General features: G+C 37.7%; 1 protein-coding gene across 1 annotated transcript in view; it reads right to left on the reverse strand.

The window, feature by feature from the left end:
• The window catches only part of KCNH8 (potassium voltage-gated channel subfamily H member 8), a 384,883-nt gene that overhangs the window by 212,736 nt on the left and 154,988 nt on the right, over positions 1 to 17,159 (reverse strand). Inside the window, exon 3 of the mRNA XM_059162514.1 lies at positions 15,212 to 15,343. Within this exon, the coding sequence (XP_059018497.1) occupies positions 15,212 to 15,343 (132 nt within the window). The remainder of the gene's footprint in view (positions 1 to 15,211; positions 15,344 to 17,159) is intronic.

Consider the following 17,159-nt stretch of genomic DNA (forward strand, 5'->3'; position numbering starts at 1 on the left):
TAGGCTTAATTCAAGATAATTAAAATTTATTTTCTCTTCTTGAGTCAATTTTTTAAAATGTTTCTACAAATTTCCATTTCATCTAATTTTGAAAAATTATTGGCATGATGTTTTTTAAAAATTATATTACCTCCTTAATCTCTTCTGTATCTGCTGTCATTTCCTCTTGTTCATTTCTAACACTAAAGTTTCTAATAGGAAAGTATTGTTGTTAGCAAATGATCTATGTTTTTAGCTAAAGTTTCTGTTATCTCCATTTGTTCAAGAGTTCAAGTGGATAAAACATTCTAGGTTGGCACTGATTCTTATCAACAGTTTGAAAACAGTGTTGAATTCTCTTCAGGCTTTTGTTGTGTTGAAAGGAGAGTTGCCGGTCAGATTGGCTTCCATTTGCAGATAAAGTCATTTCTCTAGGCCTGCTTTTAAGATCTTCTCTTTGCATCTAGTATTTAGTTTCATGGTGACATTTTTGGTTTGATTTCTTTATATTTATTCTGTTCAGATTTGTTGGGCTTCCTAAATCTGAATATTGAATTGCATTAATTTAGAAAATCCTTAATAATTTGTTATCCACTGTTCTCTTCTTGCTTTCTAAAAGTCCACATATTTTAGGTCTTTTTACTCTAGCCACTATTTCTCTTGACTTTTTTTTTTTATGTATAATATGTTGTATACATTGGATTTTTCCTCTTCTGATGCACTGATTTTTTTCTTATTCTGTGACTAACCGGCTGGCCATCCTATTCATTGAGTTTATTTTTAATAATTATCTTTATCATTTACAAAAGTTCTATTTGTTTCTTCAAATACGTGTGTTATTTTGATAGTCTTTGTCCCTCCCTCATATTTTATATGTACTCTTGGATTTTCTTTAAATAAATTGAGCATACTTAAATTCCTGTCTGATAATTTTAATATCTACAGGTTGAAGACTCAATTTTGTGATTTCTTATTTTACTGATGACTCATGTTCATGATGAGTTTTCACTGTAGGTTCATGTTCCTTGGAACTTTGTCTCTGAGGATTCTTTTAGAACTGCAATTAGAAATACCCAACTGGAGAAGATTTGTGTGCCTGGTAACCCCATGGACCACAATTACTTTGAATAAAATTTTCAACTAGGTTTACTCAATATCCAGCAGATATTATAAATTCAGTCCCAAATCTAAGTAAGTGTGACACTGTGTTCAGGAATTTATTTATAAAAGATGTTCTTTTCTTTTTTCATGCTTTACCCAGATCCAAGGTTTCAGTAAACCAGTCTTCTCCTTTGGGGTCCCTCACCCCCCTACCACATGTGACATTCTCAATGTCATCTTTTGGTTGTTCTAGATTTATGCTGCTGTCTGCAATCTGATCTCTCACTCTGCTCAGGACCTCGGCTTTGTCTCTTTTCTCTCACAACTCCAACATACCACCTTTTCCTTTTGCTCCTCAAATCTAATTCTTTCCTTTACTGTACCACCAGCACAGCCATATTGTAAATTTCTTTCTTTAATGCAGCAATTTTAGATATTCTGTATTAGGATTTCTCTCTAGGTCATCAGTTCTTCCTAAATTTACGATTTATTGTTTTTATAATCATAGGAATTCAACTATATACCACAATGGGTGGATTGTTTTCATCTCAAAAATATGTGAAAGATATACTGTTTTGTATCAATAGTTTAACCCCACAAGAGAAAGTTGAGGTTTTTAATTTTCTACTTATTATAAAAATGATAACTCCTTCCTCAACAGCAGGTGTGGAAAATCTCTAGCTTGCTTGTGACTACCACCTTCTGTTCTCCTATTCACTATGGCCTTGACAGAGTTCAATAATTGATTCTAGCATCTTTCCCCTGTGAGACAAGACGCCACCTCAACAGGCTTTTCAACATAAAATTCTGGGTAGTTATTACCAACCACAAGAAATTAGGTCAAACAGTAGCTCTTATTTGCTACTAGATAATCTGATTCATTTGATTTTTCTTCTCATCACTATCATTTGTTATCCTCACAGATTAAGAGGTTCTCTTTTTTTTTTAATTTTTTATTTTTTATAAACATATATTTTTATCCCCAGACAAACCATAAGAGGTTCTCTTTTGATTCTAACCGTGTGTGATTGCACAAGAACAACAGTCACTATGAAAAGCCACCAGCAAATACATGCCTTTCTTAATGTAAATAATGCATACAACTACCCACAAATCTAGAAATGATAGCACAAAGTAAAACGACCAGGAAGCAGTACTTCTGTGCATATCGATAAGCATTCTTGAATTTCAGGTTCTCATGTTGCCCCATGGCTGCCATAACCTGATCTAATTGAGGAGGAGATTCTGTCAAGCCTTTGAGAAACTCCCTTCATTCACCATGCTCCTGGTTTTTGTGGGGGTTTTTTTTGGTTGTTGTTTTGGTTTTTTTTTGTGGTTGTTGTTTTGTTTTTGTTTTTTGTTTTGGTTTTGTGAGAATTTTTGGATACCCTATAGTCCTTTCCTACTCACTGGTAGCCAGCATTTCCCGAGGGACTTTACAGTTAGACAAGACCATTGCAAGTCAGTTTTCCAGAGCACCTTATCCTCAGGAGATCAGCTTTGGGCTTATCTTATTCCTTCACAGAAGGTAATGACAGAACATTATTAGGAGTAATTTTCATTTTAACCTTAATTTAACCAACCTCCCTTTTCAATACAAAGCTAGACTATTTATTCAAAAGTCATGAGCTCATGGTATGGTTTGTTTTTCTGTCCTTATGATGTAATATATATAAATAAATTGTTAAATAATCTGTTAACCTTGTAATTTTGTTAATCTATCATTCAGTTTTGCTGAAATTCTATTGCAAGGTGAAATACAGCTGGAGTCCCATTTGGGCTCATCACTTAATGACTCATCTCAGCTCACACTATGGCATCCTCAACACAGGAGTGAGTAGATACTTGAGAAGTCAACCAAAATCATGACATTTAGCCATTCTAATGGTTACTTCTTAATACCGTGCTCCAATGTGACTCAGCTTTGTTGTATCCTGCCCTTCTCTGCTGGGTATCACACCTTCCTTTGGATGTTCCGGAGTACCTTTCTTAGTGATCACATTCCTCTAAACCACTTTCTGGAGAGATCAACCCCCCACAGATGTGTCTCTCATACTGTCTGATAATGTGCGTGCTTTCATGTTCCACCTAGTAGGCCTGTTTACTAATCTTGTCACTTGGGTCATATTAATAAATAATACATTTTGTGTCAGATATATCTGGAATATCTCATTTTGTCCTTTTTATAAATGATCACCGATTTTCTTCATCAACCATTAGAAGCTGCTATTTTCCTTTTCATTACTTTTGTTATCTCTGCCTCTTTTGCTACTTTATTTTACCTTGCTACCTATGACCTCCCAAATGCTTAAAAACCCCCATTTGCCTACTAAACCTTAGATTATGTCTGGACTTTCCCTAGTTCAGAGACTCTCTTTCAATAAATAAATTTTAAGAAGTCATTCTAAACTGATTCCAAATAGCCACAAGTTCATCTCTCAAGGCCATTTAGTTTAGTTTTTCATGTGCCCACCTTAACCTCCATTCTGGTTAAATTCACTCAAAAGTGAATCAGACATGGCCTCTGCCTTCACACAGCTCAGAGTCTAGGAGGGGAAAAGGAACACAATAAAGAAACAAAAGCACAGACCAATGAACTCATAAGCACCATTTGTAACTTCGAAGTTTCTCCTCAATATAATCAGTCATTTTAGCAGCTTTCTAGCTAGTAAATATTCATCTCACCTCCCATCTTGCATCAACATTAATATGAATGTTTGCTAAGAAATGCTAATACTTAGGCAAAAAAATTTGATTCTCCACATTGAGTCTGTACATATTTTTCTCAAGAACTGAAAGATGTATTTTTAAAGTAGATTAAATAAAATTGAGTTACCATATAATTTCAAGAAATTGAAGCAATTAGGTGAACATTTCAGTAGACATTTATCTAGTGAAATGTCTATGTTCTCCCTGAGCCAAATCATTCCCCACAAAATGTGTCAAACAAATACACTCAAAGCCTCATGGAATTTGGGGGAAGCCCATTGTGGAGACAAGCAGGATTGCTCAGTGGGTTCCCAGACATTCTCCTTATCTGCAAACAAGCTAGCTGGGATAGACTGCTGATTTTTACTGATGTAAGAGGCAGAAGCTAAACTCAAATCTCCTGAAATTTAGGGACCCAGGCCCTCCTCCTCAGGGTACCCCATGTTTCCCACCACTTCTCTGAAAGGCTGGCACTAAAGCTCTTGGCTCTCAACAGTCTGTTTTTCTCACATTGGCAAAACCATCACCATACTAACCCATATAAAACAAAATGCAAAAGGGGAAACCACTCCCACACCACCACCCTCTGCAGCGCAAACCCACAATATCCTGCCTGTCCCAAGTAGGCCTCTCCATAAGAGGCTGAGGCCAGAGACACAGAGACTTGCAGATCTTTCTGTCCTATGGCTTCCAGCTTGTCCAAAGAAATTGTACCATATCATTCATGACAGTGGTATGACAACTATAATCCCTGAATTGGGAACATTCCCTAATACAAATGACCAGGTGAATTCTGTTGGATATAGAGAATATCACTAAGAATGCATATATCCAGCCAAAGAAAGTCAGGTTATATGACTTTTTAAAATTCTCAGCCTGAATTCATTAATCTTCTTAATACCCATTTGTCTAGAGTCTCAATTAGTTGGTCATTCAATTGCAAAAGGGTTTTAATGTTAAATTCATCTCCCAAAATGGTTAAAATCATGTCTCTATTCTTGAAGTAATAAAACTATAATACTTTTTAGAAGAATCAGACTAATAAGTTATTAATTTCATAATGATTTGTCCAAGGATGACAGTTACAAGAAAAAATTCAGTCCACAGGTATTTTTTAATTGGTTATAAAATATTTAAAATTTTTCTTTAAAATGGAATGACTCTGTGAAGCATGCCATGTGTATTAGGCCTCAGTCTCCACCATAGTCTTTCACAAGATTTCATTCATCTTATTATCCCATGGTCTTTAAAGGCAACTTGGTTGATAAATCCTGGCTTTCACTATTTGCCTTTAAGGAAATGATGATAGTGAAAATGTATAGAAAACCCAAAGGACGTTTTTCTTTTAATATAGATAATATAGATGAGATAAAGTTTCTTTAATCACTTTAAGCATCTGCCTGGGCTCTTCATTTCTTATTTCACCACAGTTTTGACAAAGAGTTGGTATAGATCTCCTGGAGGCAGAAGTCAGTGTCCTCAGAAAAAGTGGCAATTTTTACAACAGTTCTCCCATTAAACAACTGCTCTCTCTTAGGATTTTTGCATATGTTTCTTCCATTATGCAAACAAATAAACAAATAAAAAAGCAGGCAAAATATTTCAGAAAGTGAAGGGAACATTATTACAATGTTCCACATTGAAAATGGAAATTGAAAGTATACAAAAATCATCTCAGATGTAACTAATATCTGATCAATGGCTTAATGTTTTGGAGAATATGTACATATATTTTTTTCAAAATGCCTTTTTTTAAATGCCTTTAGTTATCTTAGAATATTGACCAAATTGCGATTCTCAGAAACTGAAGATAAACAGAAAACTCAGAAGAACAGGAAATCGACCAATAGCATTCTATTTGAAGTGAAAGGGCCATTCAACACCAGCAGTAAGAACACATTCTGAGAAGGAACTGACTTGGGTAAACACAAGTTAAATTGTCTTTGACTTAAATCAAGCACAACAGAGCCACACAATCTATTCATCAGAATGTACACCTGAGATGTGCAGCTTTGGTAGTTATGATCTGATGATTCTGAAAAAGCAAGAAGGCTATGTTGTTTTCTCTCTCTGAATAATAAAACTTGCTAAATTGGACATCATTTCTACATTCACTTATTCATCTATCCATCCCTCAAATATTTCTGGAGAACTTACTGAGTATTAGACACTCACACTACACGTGTTAGGGATGTGACGCAGGAGAGAGGCAGAGCCTGTTCCCTGATGAAAACTACATTTTTTTCTTAAGATTTTATTTATTTATTTGAGAGAGAGATGGAGGGAGGAAGGAGGGAGAGCCCAGAAGGAAAGTGAGAGGGAGAAGTAGACTCCCACTGAGCAAGGAGCCCGATGTAGGACTTGGGATCATGACCTGAGCCAACGGCAGATGCTTAACTGACTGAGCCACCCGGATGCCCCGAAAACTAAATTTTAATAGAGTGCAGAACTATTACAAAGAAACTAGCCTGTGAAAAAGGTTGTTTCGGATCACAGTCAGTGCGAGGAAGACTAAGAAGAAACTGATGTAACAATGTGGGTGGAGATGGGCTCCTTCAGACAGGGTGGTCACAGAAGGCCTTTCTAGGTAATGTGTCTGGCACAAGTCTTCTCAAATTCGGATGCACAGGGGACTCCTCCGGGGATCTTATTAAAATGAAGATTCTGATTCTGAGGGTGCTACAGGGCCTAAGATTCTGCATTTCTCAAAGGGTGATGTTGACGTATCAGGTCCTCAGACCTCACATTGAATAATAAGGACTCTAAATAAGAAATGAGAATGGTAAAAAGGATTGGGGCAGGAACTATGGAAAGAACCTAGAAGTCCATGGACAGATGACTGGGTAAAGAAGATGTGGTATATACACACACACACACACACACATACACAGAGAGAGAGAGAGAGAGAGAGAGAGAGAGAGAGAGGAATACTATGCAGCCATCAAAAGAAACAAAGTCTTGCCATTTGCAACGATGTGGATGGAACTGGAGGGTTTTATACTGAGCAAAATAAGTCAACTAGATAAAGACAATTATCATATGATCTCTCTGATATGAGGAATTTGAGAGGCAGGGCAGGGGTCGTGGGGGGAAGGGAAGGGAGGGAACAATGAAACAAGATGGGACCGGGGAGGTAGACAAACCATAAGAACCTCTTAGTTTCGGGAAACAAACTGAGGGATGCTGGGGGGTGGAGGGGCGGTAGAGGGATAGGGTGGTTGGGCTATGGACATTGGGGAGGGTATGTGCTGTGGTGAGTGCTGTGAAACATGTAAGCCTGATGATTCACAGACCTGTACCCTTGAGGCAAATAATATACTATATGTTTAAAAAAAAAAAAAGGATTGGGGCAGGAGCTTTCTGTTTTTATTTTATTTATTTATTTATTTATTTGACAGAGAGACACAGCAAGAGAGGGAACACAAGCAGGGGGAGTGGGAGAGGGAGAAACAGGTTTCCCTGCCAGCAGGGAGCCTGAGGGAGGACTGGATCCCAGGACCCTGGGATCAAGACCTGAGCCACCCATGCTTTCTGTTTAGATAACAATAAGGGGTTTGGGGAAGGAGCTGCAACAAGCCCAACCTTTTGTCCACCTCATTCCCAAATTTCTATCATTTGTTTCATAGGATACCCCAGAGTGTGCTAGAAAGATACCTGCTCTGAGACCAGGCAGTCAGTCCTGGGCTTCAATCCTGTCTCCATCTCCTCAAAACACTAAGGTTTTGGACAGTTCACTTGCTTTCACTTTTTTTTTTCCTTTTTCTTGTTTTTTGTTTGTCTGTTTTACTCTTCTCCATCCTAGTAGAATCCTTGTGAATCTATAGTAGAATCCTAGTAGAATCTATAATCTGGCTTATAGAAAATCATCAGTAAATGATAGACACTCTAGATTGGTTGATCCTACCCCACTTCCAAGCCCTTTTTCTTTAGGCTATTTCTACTCCAAAGGTGTGAAAACTTTTAAAAATAGACTGGAGAACTTTGATTTCCTAGCTTTTCTTCCAGCTAGAGATGGCCCTGTGAAAGAGTTATAGTCAATGACATCTTGATGGAAATCCCCGGACACTCCTTCCTGCCCACAAAGGCAAAGCATCAGAAGAAGCCTTTGTTCTCTGTCTTTCAGTATCCTTTCTGTCTCACCAGAAATGAGTTCTAAAGGTGCAACAGGCATCTTACAGCCACGAGGTGACAAGAATGAGAATGAGGTGCAGGCTGGCTCAGTCGGAAGGGCATGCAACTCTTGATCTCGGGGTCGTGAGTTCAAGCCTCACGCTGGGTATAGAGGTCACTTAAATAAATAAAACTTAAAAATGAAAAGAATGAGAATGACAAGCAGCACGTGAAGACAGCAGAGCAGAAAGTAAAAAAAAAAAGAGCCTGTGAGCACCTACCAGTATTGCTCTCACCATTCCAAACACGGGCGACTCAGCTCAGACCACTCACAATATGAGAAAAGAAAGCCCTTACTGATTAAGCTGATGTTGTTAGGGTTTCAAGTTCTTGCAGCTAACTGTAATTGATATCTAGTTGTGCGATGCAGCTAGTCATTATTATTATTTCTTCCGAAGCCTCTTAGGAAGAGGAAAAGGCAGGAGCAATGTAAAACTTCGGTCAGTGTACTGAATACTGCCAACCTGCCGCCATCCGCCAAAAGTGAGGCTACCAAGAAAGCCATTGCATTTGAACACCGGTTTGTATTACCAGCGGAGAATATGAGGAGCTTCACCCATCAACCCCTAAATTCTCAAGACAAATCTGAAGTGCCCACATTTTAGAAATCATAACAGTCTCCAGGTCTGAGAGCACTGATGATGTTGTGCGTCCATAATGCATAGCTCAGTGTCAACCATCATTTCAAACCAGATCTGGGCATCCTATGAGAAATGAAACTCACTGCCTTGGGCCCTGTGCCGGGAGCAAGAAGACACATATTATATACTCAACCAGTCTGAATGGAAAACTAGATTAGTATAATGAATGAACTGCTGTGAAATGAGTTCGGAAGACGGAGACGCGTGCAACTGAGTACAGAGAAAAGGGACTTCTAAAAGAAGCTGAACGCTGTCCCATAAGTGAAGGTCCTTTAATAAAATTAATGAGCAAGCGTGTCTTCTGTGACTATTCTGTGCAAGGCACTCAGGAAATTCAAAGATTACGAAGCAGGATGCCAAGTTGAAGGCCCTTCACAGTTTAAGAAAGACAGGCCGGATGAATGAAGTCAGCAGCAAACAGGGAGGACCCCCACTGTGAGCTCAGGTGGCTCAGGTAAACTGATGACAAAGAAAAAAGGTAGGATTCTCCTAGTGACTAGGAGTGACAAAGATAATTCAAGTGAAGGAAGATCGGAGAACTGGGTGTGGAGGGAAAAAAGAGGATACATTGTATTAGTTGAGAGTGAACAAATCAGCTTGGCTTATCCAGAGACTTCAAGAAGGTGAATGTGAATGGTCGTTCGAAAGTGGGTCATTTGAATATAGAGCCCCTTTCATAAAATCACATCTGTTTAGAGTAAAAGAAGGAGGTGCTGCCCCCTTGCTTCCTGGTCACACAGCCTTTTGTCCGTGCATGCCCGCCCCTCCTGTCTCCCTGTGCTGAATCCCTCTTCTTGTGAGGACACCAGCCCAATGGAATTAGGGCCCACCATCACAGCTCCGTTTCACCTTCATTACCTCTTTAAAGGCCCTGTCTCCAAATGCAGTCACGTGCTGAGGTCCTGCGTTTAAGGCTTCAACGTATGATTTGGGGAGCACACAATTCAGCCCATAACTGTCCCCAAGCCAGAAACTTGGAATCAGTCTTCCTTTGCCTTCATCTTTCAATGCCTACTTATTCTAATGGTGAGTTCTAGCTCCACACCATATAAACTCCCCAGAAAGACGTAATAAAATGTAAACTAACTGATATTTAAATGAAAACTTGAAAAAAAGAGAAAGGCATAATAAAACATTTAGGACTTAAGGTCTGCCTACCTCTGTAGAGATAAACTTCAACTCCCTGACTTTCATAATCTGGTTCCAAAAGAAGGTTAACTATTTGCTAGTGTCCCTCCGTTCAGTCTATCAAACTCCACTCATCTTTTAAGACTTGCTTCAGTAGTATTTTCCCCATGAAGTTTTTGACTCTGCTCCAATTCTTGCTGGCTCCACCCTAACCTTTTACCTTTTCTAGAAAGAATTTACCATTTCCGCCACTCTACTGTCACTGAATATACTAAATTACAAACACTGGATCTGTGTCCTTCATAAGATTATAAGCTCTTGAGGAGAGGAAAAAAAAATCCCAATAAAAGAATGTACACTCTGGAATTTGATTATATGAATGTAAGTTTTAGTTCTATTAAGATATTTTTTACACTGTCAGTTTTATCAAGTTACTTAAATTCACTGGTAAATGGGAATAATACCTAATTCATATGGTTGTAATGAGAAATAAATGAAGTTTCTGTTAGCATGAAGTAGAGACTGAATAATGGCTAGCTATTAAAATAAAAAAGAATAGAACCATGACCACTATCTTTTACCGAGCATATTCTATATCCTGTCTTATGTGATTTGCATATGTTACTTCTTATAAACCTGATAAAATTGATTCATATACTGGGACTCACAAAAGGGGACCCAGTGGCCTGACATTGACACCTATGCCAGCCTGCACTTAAGGGGAATTCCTGTCATGGAATCCAAACATACTCCAAGCACAATCCTCCCAATCAGCTTTAGTTAGCTTACCTTATCCTGAAACATAGGACCTTGCAAGCCTCGTAAGGAAATCCCCTACCTCCTTGCTGATCATGACCCAGTTTCCATGGTCCCCCATCTTCCTAGGAAACTCATTCTTGCCCAATATCCCTCAGAGACAGTGACCCTCTGCTTGTGAGGCACTCCCAATCCATGGAGTGTCTGCCCTTGAATAAAGGGCATCAAGCCCGTTACTCAATTGTGTTGTTTTTGTCATTTGACAAACTGAAACAAACGCAGCATGTACGATTACCCCATGTTATAGATGAGAAAACTCAGTCTCTGAGAGGATAAGCAGCAAGTCTGAGATCTACTACCGAGCACGTGGTGGAACCAGGATTTGAGCCGAAGTATGGATGATCCAAAGCACGTGGTCTCCATTCTGACATCCCCAAACAATAGTTCAAATCTGGAGGCAGAGTGGGGCTCAGTAAGTATTTGTTGAATTACTTAATCCACTAATAATCTACTTTTACGTGGCATTAAAATAATTCTTAATGATAGTGAAAGAGGTGAACAAGGTTCCACCTTATGCACTCAGTAACGCTTAGACGTAGATGTAGAAGTTAGTGGTTTACACACATTTTTAGAATGGAAGTAAAATATGTATCCAAAACAAAGGAGGGTATTAGGCGGTAAAAATCACCAGATTTCTGCTGCAGTCCCCCAGAGCCTCCCACCCCCCTTGCTTTCCCTCTCCTCGGCCTCTCCCCACCCCCCATACACCCCAGATCTGCTAGCTGAGAGCTACGGAGCGCACAAACAGTGCTTTGCGTTTCATGTTCATCTCCCATCGATGCCGTTCCTTGTATCCCACACCTTGCTAGCCTTTTCTATAAAATGTTTTTACTCATATCAAGTAAAACCCCAAACAATATAGACATTAATAATTAAAGTATTTATTTTTAAAATAGAAGTGCACAATTTATACCTTAAGGGCCATCATCTGAGCCTTAATAGAAAATTAATTTAATTAACACAAATCTTCCACAACTCAGTGAACTTCAGTGATATATTTGTATGAGATGCAATATCGGGTCGAGTCAAGCTACATGCTCACTTAGAGTTTTCTAGTGCTATGAGACAAATATTGTTCCAGTTACACAGTGACATTTCAATGATTTTCAAATACTTATCCTGAAGTTCTAAAAATACCATATGCTAAGATGTGCCTTTCCTGCAAGACATGCCATCAACGGGTGAATTTTAATGTATTTTTCCTCTATTAAGTGCAGGTAAAAAAAAAAAAAAAAAAAAGAAAGAAAGAAAGAAAGAAAGAAAAGAAATATATATTTATTTTTTTAAGATCTTTTATAATCATGTTGGCTTATCATAGTTTGCTTCTATAAAAATACTATATATTTTTGTGGGACATTTATAATACGGTAGTAATGAAAAATGTTCTTAAGTGTTCATTACATAGCAGAAATAATACATAATCTTATATAAAGTAATAATCATTTGAGGAAAAAGTTATAAAGCTATAAAAAATTTTATGAGCTGCTATCAAGTATTTCAAAATTCCTAAACCATATTTTGCATTATATAATTAATGGTAAAAGTGTTTTGTTGATATTTTTTGCTTTAAACTTTGTAAAAGAAGGAACATGATTATACATGTTCCCTAAATAAATTGGAGTATTGCTGAGCATAACTGAACATCATTTATTTAAATATAAATGTAAAACTCATTTTTAAGACAGAACTCTGAATCAGTAAAATTGTTATTGGTTCCAGAGTACTCAAATACATGCCCTCCACCCCCGAATTGTGGGTATAGTCTTTCATGTGCAAGCAGTGCTGTTAGTGTATCACACTTGGCCTCTCTTTGCTTCTTTACTCACTTCATCCCAGGAAAAGAGGAGGAACTTACTTGGTTGAGCTTGGAAGGACATGTTGGTATGTCCAGGGCAGCCCCTTTCTCTTTAAGGCTCAACTGCCTTTGGGGAACACCTGATCTGCTCTGGTCCTTGAGCTTGAAATGCTAACTTGGTGAGCTCTGCCTTACCTCATTATAGATCTGTTTGTGACTGATGAGTAGCTTTGCCGAAATTTGGAGCTCAAAAAAAGGAAGCTCACTTGCTGTAGATATATGTCAGACCCTCTGTTATGGGTTTCATCAGAAAGAAAGTTGATATGCTGGTCTCCTATCTGCTTTATTCTTATTTCCTTCTGAGTTGGACCAGCACTGGAGTGGAGAAAAGGAGTGTTTTAGTTGAGCTCTTTCAAACCCCAAATGAGTAAGTGTATTTTGCTCCTTTTATCAATTTTCAGTCTTCCAAGACAGGGATTTCTCCCTTTCTGCAAACATAACAGATCTAAGACAAAGGTGATGAGTTAAATTTGAAAAAACCATTAAAAAACCATAATTCTCATTTTCAAAGCAAGTCAATTAAATTGCTCCCTTTGAAGAAAAAAAAGTACTCACATAATTCTTTTTAGTATATATATATATACTATATATATATATGACTGGTGGCTGGGGAGGTCCCTAAATAGCTTCAGCGGTGAAAGATCTAGGCAAAATATATATATATATATATATATATTATATATTATATATATAATATATATTATATAATATATAATATAATATATAATTATAATTATATAATTATATATATAATAAATTATATAATATATAATTATATAATATATAATATATAATATAATATATAAATATATAATATATAATATATAATATAATATATATATAATATATATATTATATATATATATATAATATATATATGATCTTTATCTCCTATTTCTGGCAAACAACCTATAACTCTTGGAATCTCTGAGATGGTGAGTGTCTTTTATACACTAAGGAATGACTGGTGGCTGGGGAGGTCCCTAAATAGCTTCAGCGGTGAAAGATCTAGGCAAAATCAGACAGTTGGAACTTTCACCCCACCCCTAACCTTCTGGGAGAGGAGAGGGGCTAGAGACTGGGTTAATCACCAATAGTCAATGATGTGGTCAATCATGTTTACATGGTGAACCTCCATAAAAATGCCTGAACAGCAGGCTTTGGAGACCTCCTGAGTTGGTAAACATACTGAGGTCCTGGGAGTCTGGCACACACAGAGGGAGCATGGCAGCTCCATATCCCTTCCCCCCATGCCTTGCTCTACCTGTCCTTTCCATTATGCTGTTGCTGAGTGTATCCTTTGTAACCATGTAAGTAAAGTGTTTCCCTGGGCACTGTGAGCTGTTCCAGCAAATAATCAAATCTGAAAAGGGGCATGTGGAGGAGCTCGCAACTTTATAGCCAAGTCGGACAGAAAAGTTCGGGAACCCTGGGCACTCGGTATTTGTGACTGGCGTCTGGGGTAAGGGCAGTCTTGCGGGAATGAGCTCATACACCTGTGGCGTCTGACACTAACTCTGAGCGGTGTCAGAGCTAAATGAGATGATAGGACCCCCAGCTGGTGTCCAGAAAGTTGTAGAACTGGTTCTTGGTATGGAAAAAACTCACACATGTGGTGTCACAAGTGCTGTGAGCAAATACAGTTCATACTTACCTTCTGAATTCCTGTAACACCAAAAACAAACAAACAAAAACCACTAAAGACAAAAACTGCACACAGTGACTCCCCATTTCCTTTCCTCTCACTGGTCAGGTATTAACGTACTCTAATATCCAAGTAACTTTAACTGTAAGACTGTTCTTTCCTTATGTATGTAAAAATATGCCTCCCTATTTAGTCATGCAAACACACAGGAAAATAGTTGTGTATTTGCAAACATTTTAAGTGATGGAAGTGGGGGTAGCGGCACCACACCGGAATAGTTCTCCCTTCATGTTGTCATTTCAAGAGACATTATATATTTAAAACACTCCCATGCATGTTTTAAAAGAGCTGGAGTAAAAGAGTTCATTCTTACAAAGACATGATTGTTGAAATGTCTAATAGCCTGTTCTCATAAAGAATTTACTACATAGGACATCCCTGCAATGACTACTGTTTTTTCTCTGGTCACCAAAGTATTTAATTCTACTCCTGCTTAAATAAATGAAACAATATCAACATGTTATCAGTGTCAATTTTTGTCACTTTGCATGAATCGCAAGGAATTTCTTCATAAGTAAAAATAGGAAGTAAAAGGAAAGCAACATCGAGTCTTAGAATGCTTTAAAGATCATCAGAAAGTCTCTCTGTGCCTTAAAACAAATTATCATATTGTAGTTTACAGTAAGATACAGATACACATTTGTTTGTGACAGTCCACTCTAGTAACCACTAAACTTGATTCTTAATATTTCACGTGAAATTCACTTCTGAGTTTTGAGCTACTGCACTTTAGATGAAACCGAGAGATACACTTTCAATCACATCATTTTAGTTCACTTCTTGCTATCCACTCATTTTCTTCCCTAATAAAACAAGGTTGTGTGACTCTTCATATTCTAGTAAACTATTTTCCTTCCTCAACCTATTTGCATAGGAATATGAACTTCTGGTTCCCGTCAAATGAGTCTTTATTACCAAGACGAGAATGTAAATTCATGTAATGTCTCTGTGATTTTGCAATAGGCACCAAATACTGACTGCTAATGGTTATGAATATTTATCAGTTGCTGTTATTAAAAGGACAGTTTTTTTTCCTCCCAGAGTTTTTGAGTACACAATTTCAAAATGTTACTCCATCTGTCAATGTTTTCTGAAAACAGTACCAACCTTCTTTTTTATCTTCTGGAGTAATCTTCACTTTTGTATCTGTTATATCTTTGAATGAAGCCAGAAAAAGTACCACATCTCCTTTCTCATTCTTTATAGGAACAATATCCAATAGGCACCAAAATGGAGACCCTGAAATGGTAATAAAAACACAAATCAACCACTGCCTCGTGTTTTTTCTATGAAAATCTCAATCATTAGTGGCATAGTTAATAAAGTCCTTACTGTTTCCCTCTATCCCACACCTCCCCTCCAAAATCTTAAAAATGTCAGTTTTCAGATTCCATAAGTGTCTGGCCCATATGCATATCTCTCCATTCTCAAATGAAATGCTTTCTTTGAAAATAAGGCTGTGTTTTAAACAAAAACACTTGTCTGTGCTGAGATATTTCTGCTTATGTAATTTAAACTGTATTTCTTTTTTGAACTTGTTGATGTTGAAGCATTCCACTTTATGAAACATTGCCCCTCCCCACCCCCAGCATGCACGAGTTGCTAAATAAAGACCTTTGTTTCACACAAATTTGCTGGAGATTTATTTAGTCAATTTAAAAATCAATGATTGCCCACCAGAATGGCTAAAGTAAAAAAAGATGGAAAATACCAAGTTTGGGGCAAAATGCATAGTCACTTGAACTCTCATACATTAGTAGCTGGTCGCAAATTAGTACATATATACCTTAAAAACTGTACAACAGTATTAAGATAAATTCCCACAATAAACATTAGGCAGCACTGTGAATGAGCATTATACAATAATTGGCGTCAGATGGATGAATGTCACTAACATAATACTGAGAAAAAGTAGCCAGTTACAAATGAGGAGAATGCATTTACGTTAAGTACAAAATAGACAAAACTCACCTACAGTGCTAAAAGTCCCATTGGCGGTTTGGAAGATTGTGATTCAAAGGGGACACAGGTTGGGGAGTTCTGGCATCCTGGTCAAGTTTTGCTTTATGACCTTTATGTTAATTACACAGAAGTGTTCAAGTTTTGAAAACCCATCAAACTCTACACTTATGCATGTCTCTTTTTCCATATATATGTTTTACTTCAAGAACATATTTTTTAAGGATTTCATTTATTTGCTTGTCAGAGAGGCAAAGGAAGCACAAGCAGGGGGAGTGGCAGGCAGAGGGAGAAGCAGGCTCCTCTCTGAGCAAGGAGCCCGATGTGGGACTCCATCCCAGGACCCCAGGATCATGACCTGTGCTGAAGGAGGATACCACCTAGGTCCCTCAATAACATGTTTTCAAAAGGGATAATCAAGTTCAATTCTATGTTTTGAGCAAAAGAACTCTGAAAATACCGTTAGTAGCTTCAGATTCAAACCTAAGGCTCATATTTTGAAATGTATTTATATATCTTAAAATATGCATTTTAAGAATATATTAAAATCCTAATACTAGATTTCCTACTAAAAAGCATTCCTGGGCAAAAGAAAAGAAAAGAAAAGAAAATGGAAAAAAATTATTGCTTAAAAACAAAACTATTAATCTTTTATTTTTTTATTTTTATTTTTTTTTAATTTGACAGGCAGAGATCACAAGCAGGCAGAGAGAAAGGGAAGCGGACGATTCCAGGACCCTGAGATCATAACCTGAGCCGAAGGCAGAGTCTTTAACCCACTGAGCCACCCAGGCACCCCTCAAAACTATTAATCTATTTACATATGTTTTTCCTTCATTTTTCTTTTGATGGAGGGAAAAACCCTTAATAGTGTGAATTTCCACCTTATTTGGGTGATGATTTCACATTTGTAATACAAATTTGACAAAAGTAATAGCCAAAAATACCCTTGATGGGCACCTGGGTGGCTCAGTCATTAAGTGGCTGCCATCGGCTCAGGTAGTGATCCCAGGGTCCTGGTATCAAGCCCCGCATCAAGCTCCCTGCTAGGCGGGAAGCCTGCTTCTCCCTCTCCTGCTCCCCCTGCTTGTGTTCC

This window comes from Mustela lutreola, chromosome 2 (genome assembly GCF_030435805.1).
Source record: "Mustela lutreola isolate mMusLut2 chromosome 2, mMusLut2.pri, whole genome shotgun sequence".
NCBI classification, from domain to species: domain Eukaryota; kingdom Metazoa; phylum Chordata; class Mammalia; order Carnivora; family Mustelidae; genus Mustela; species Mustela lutreola.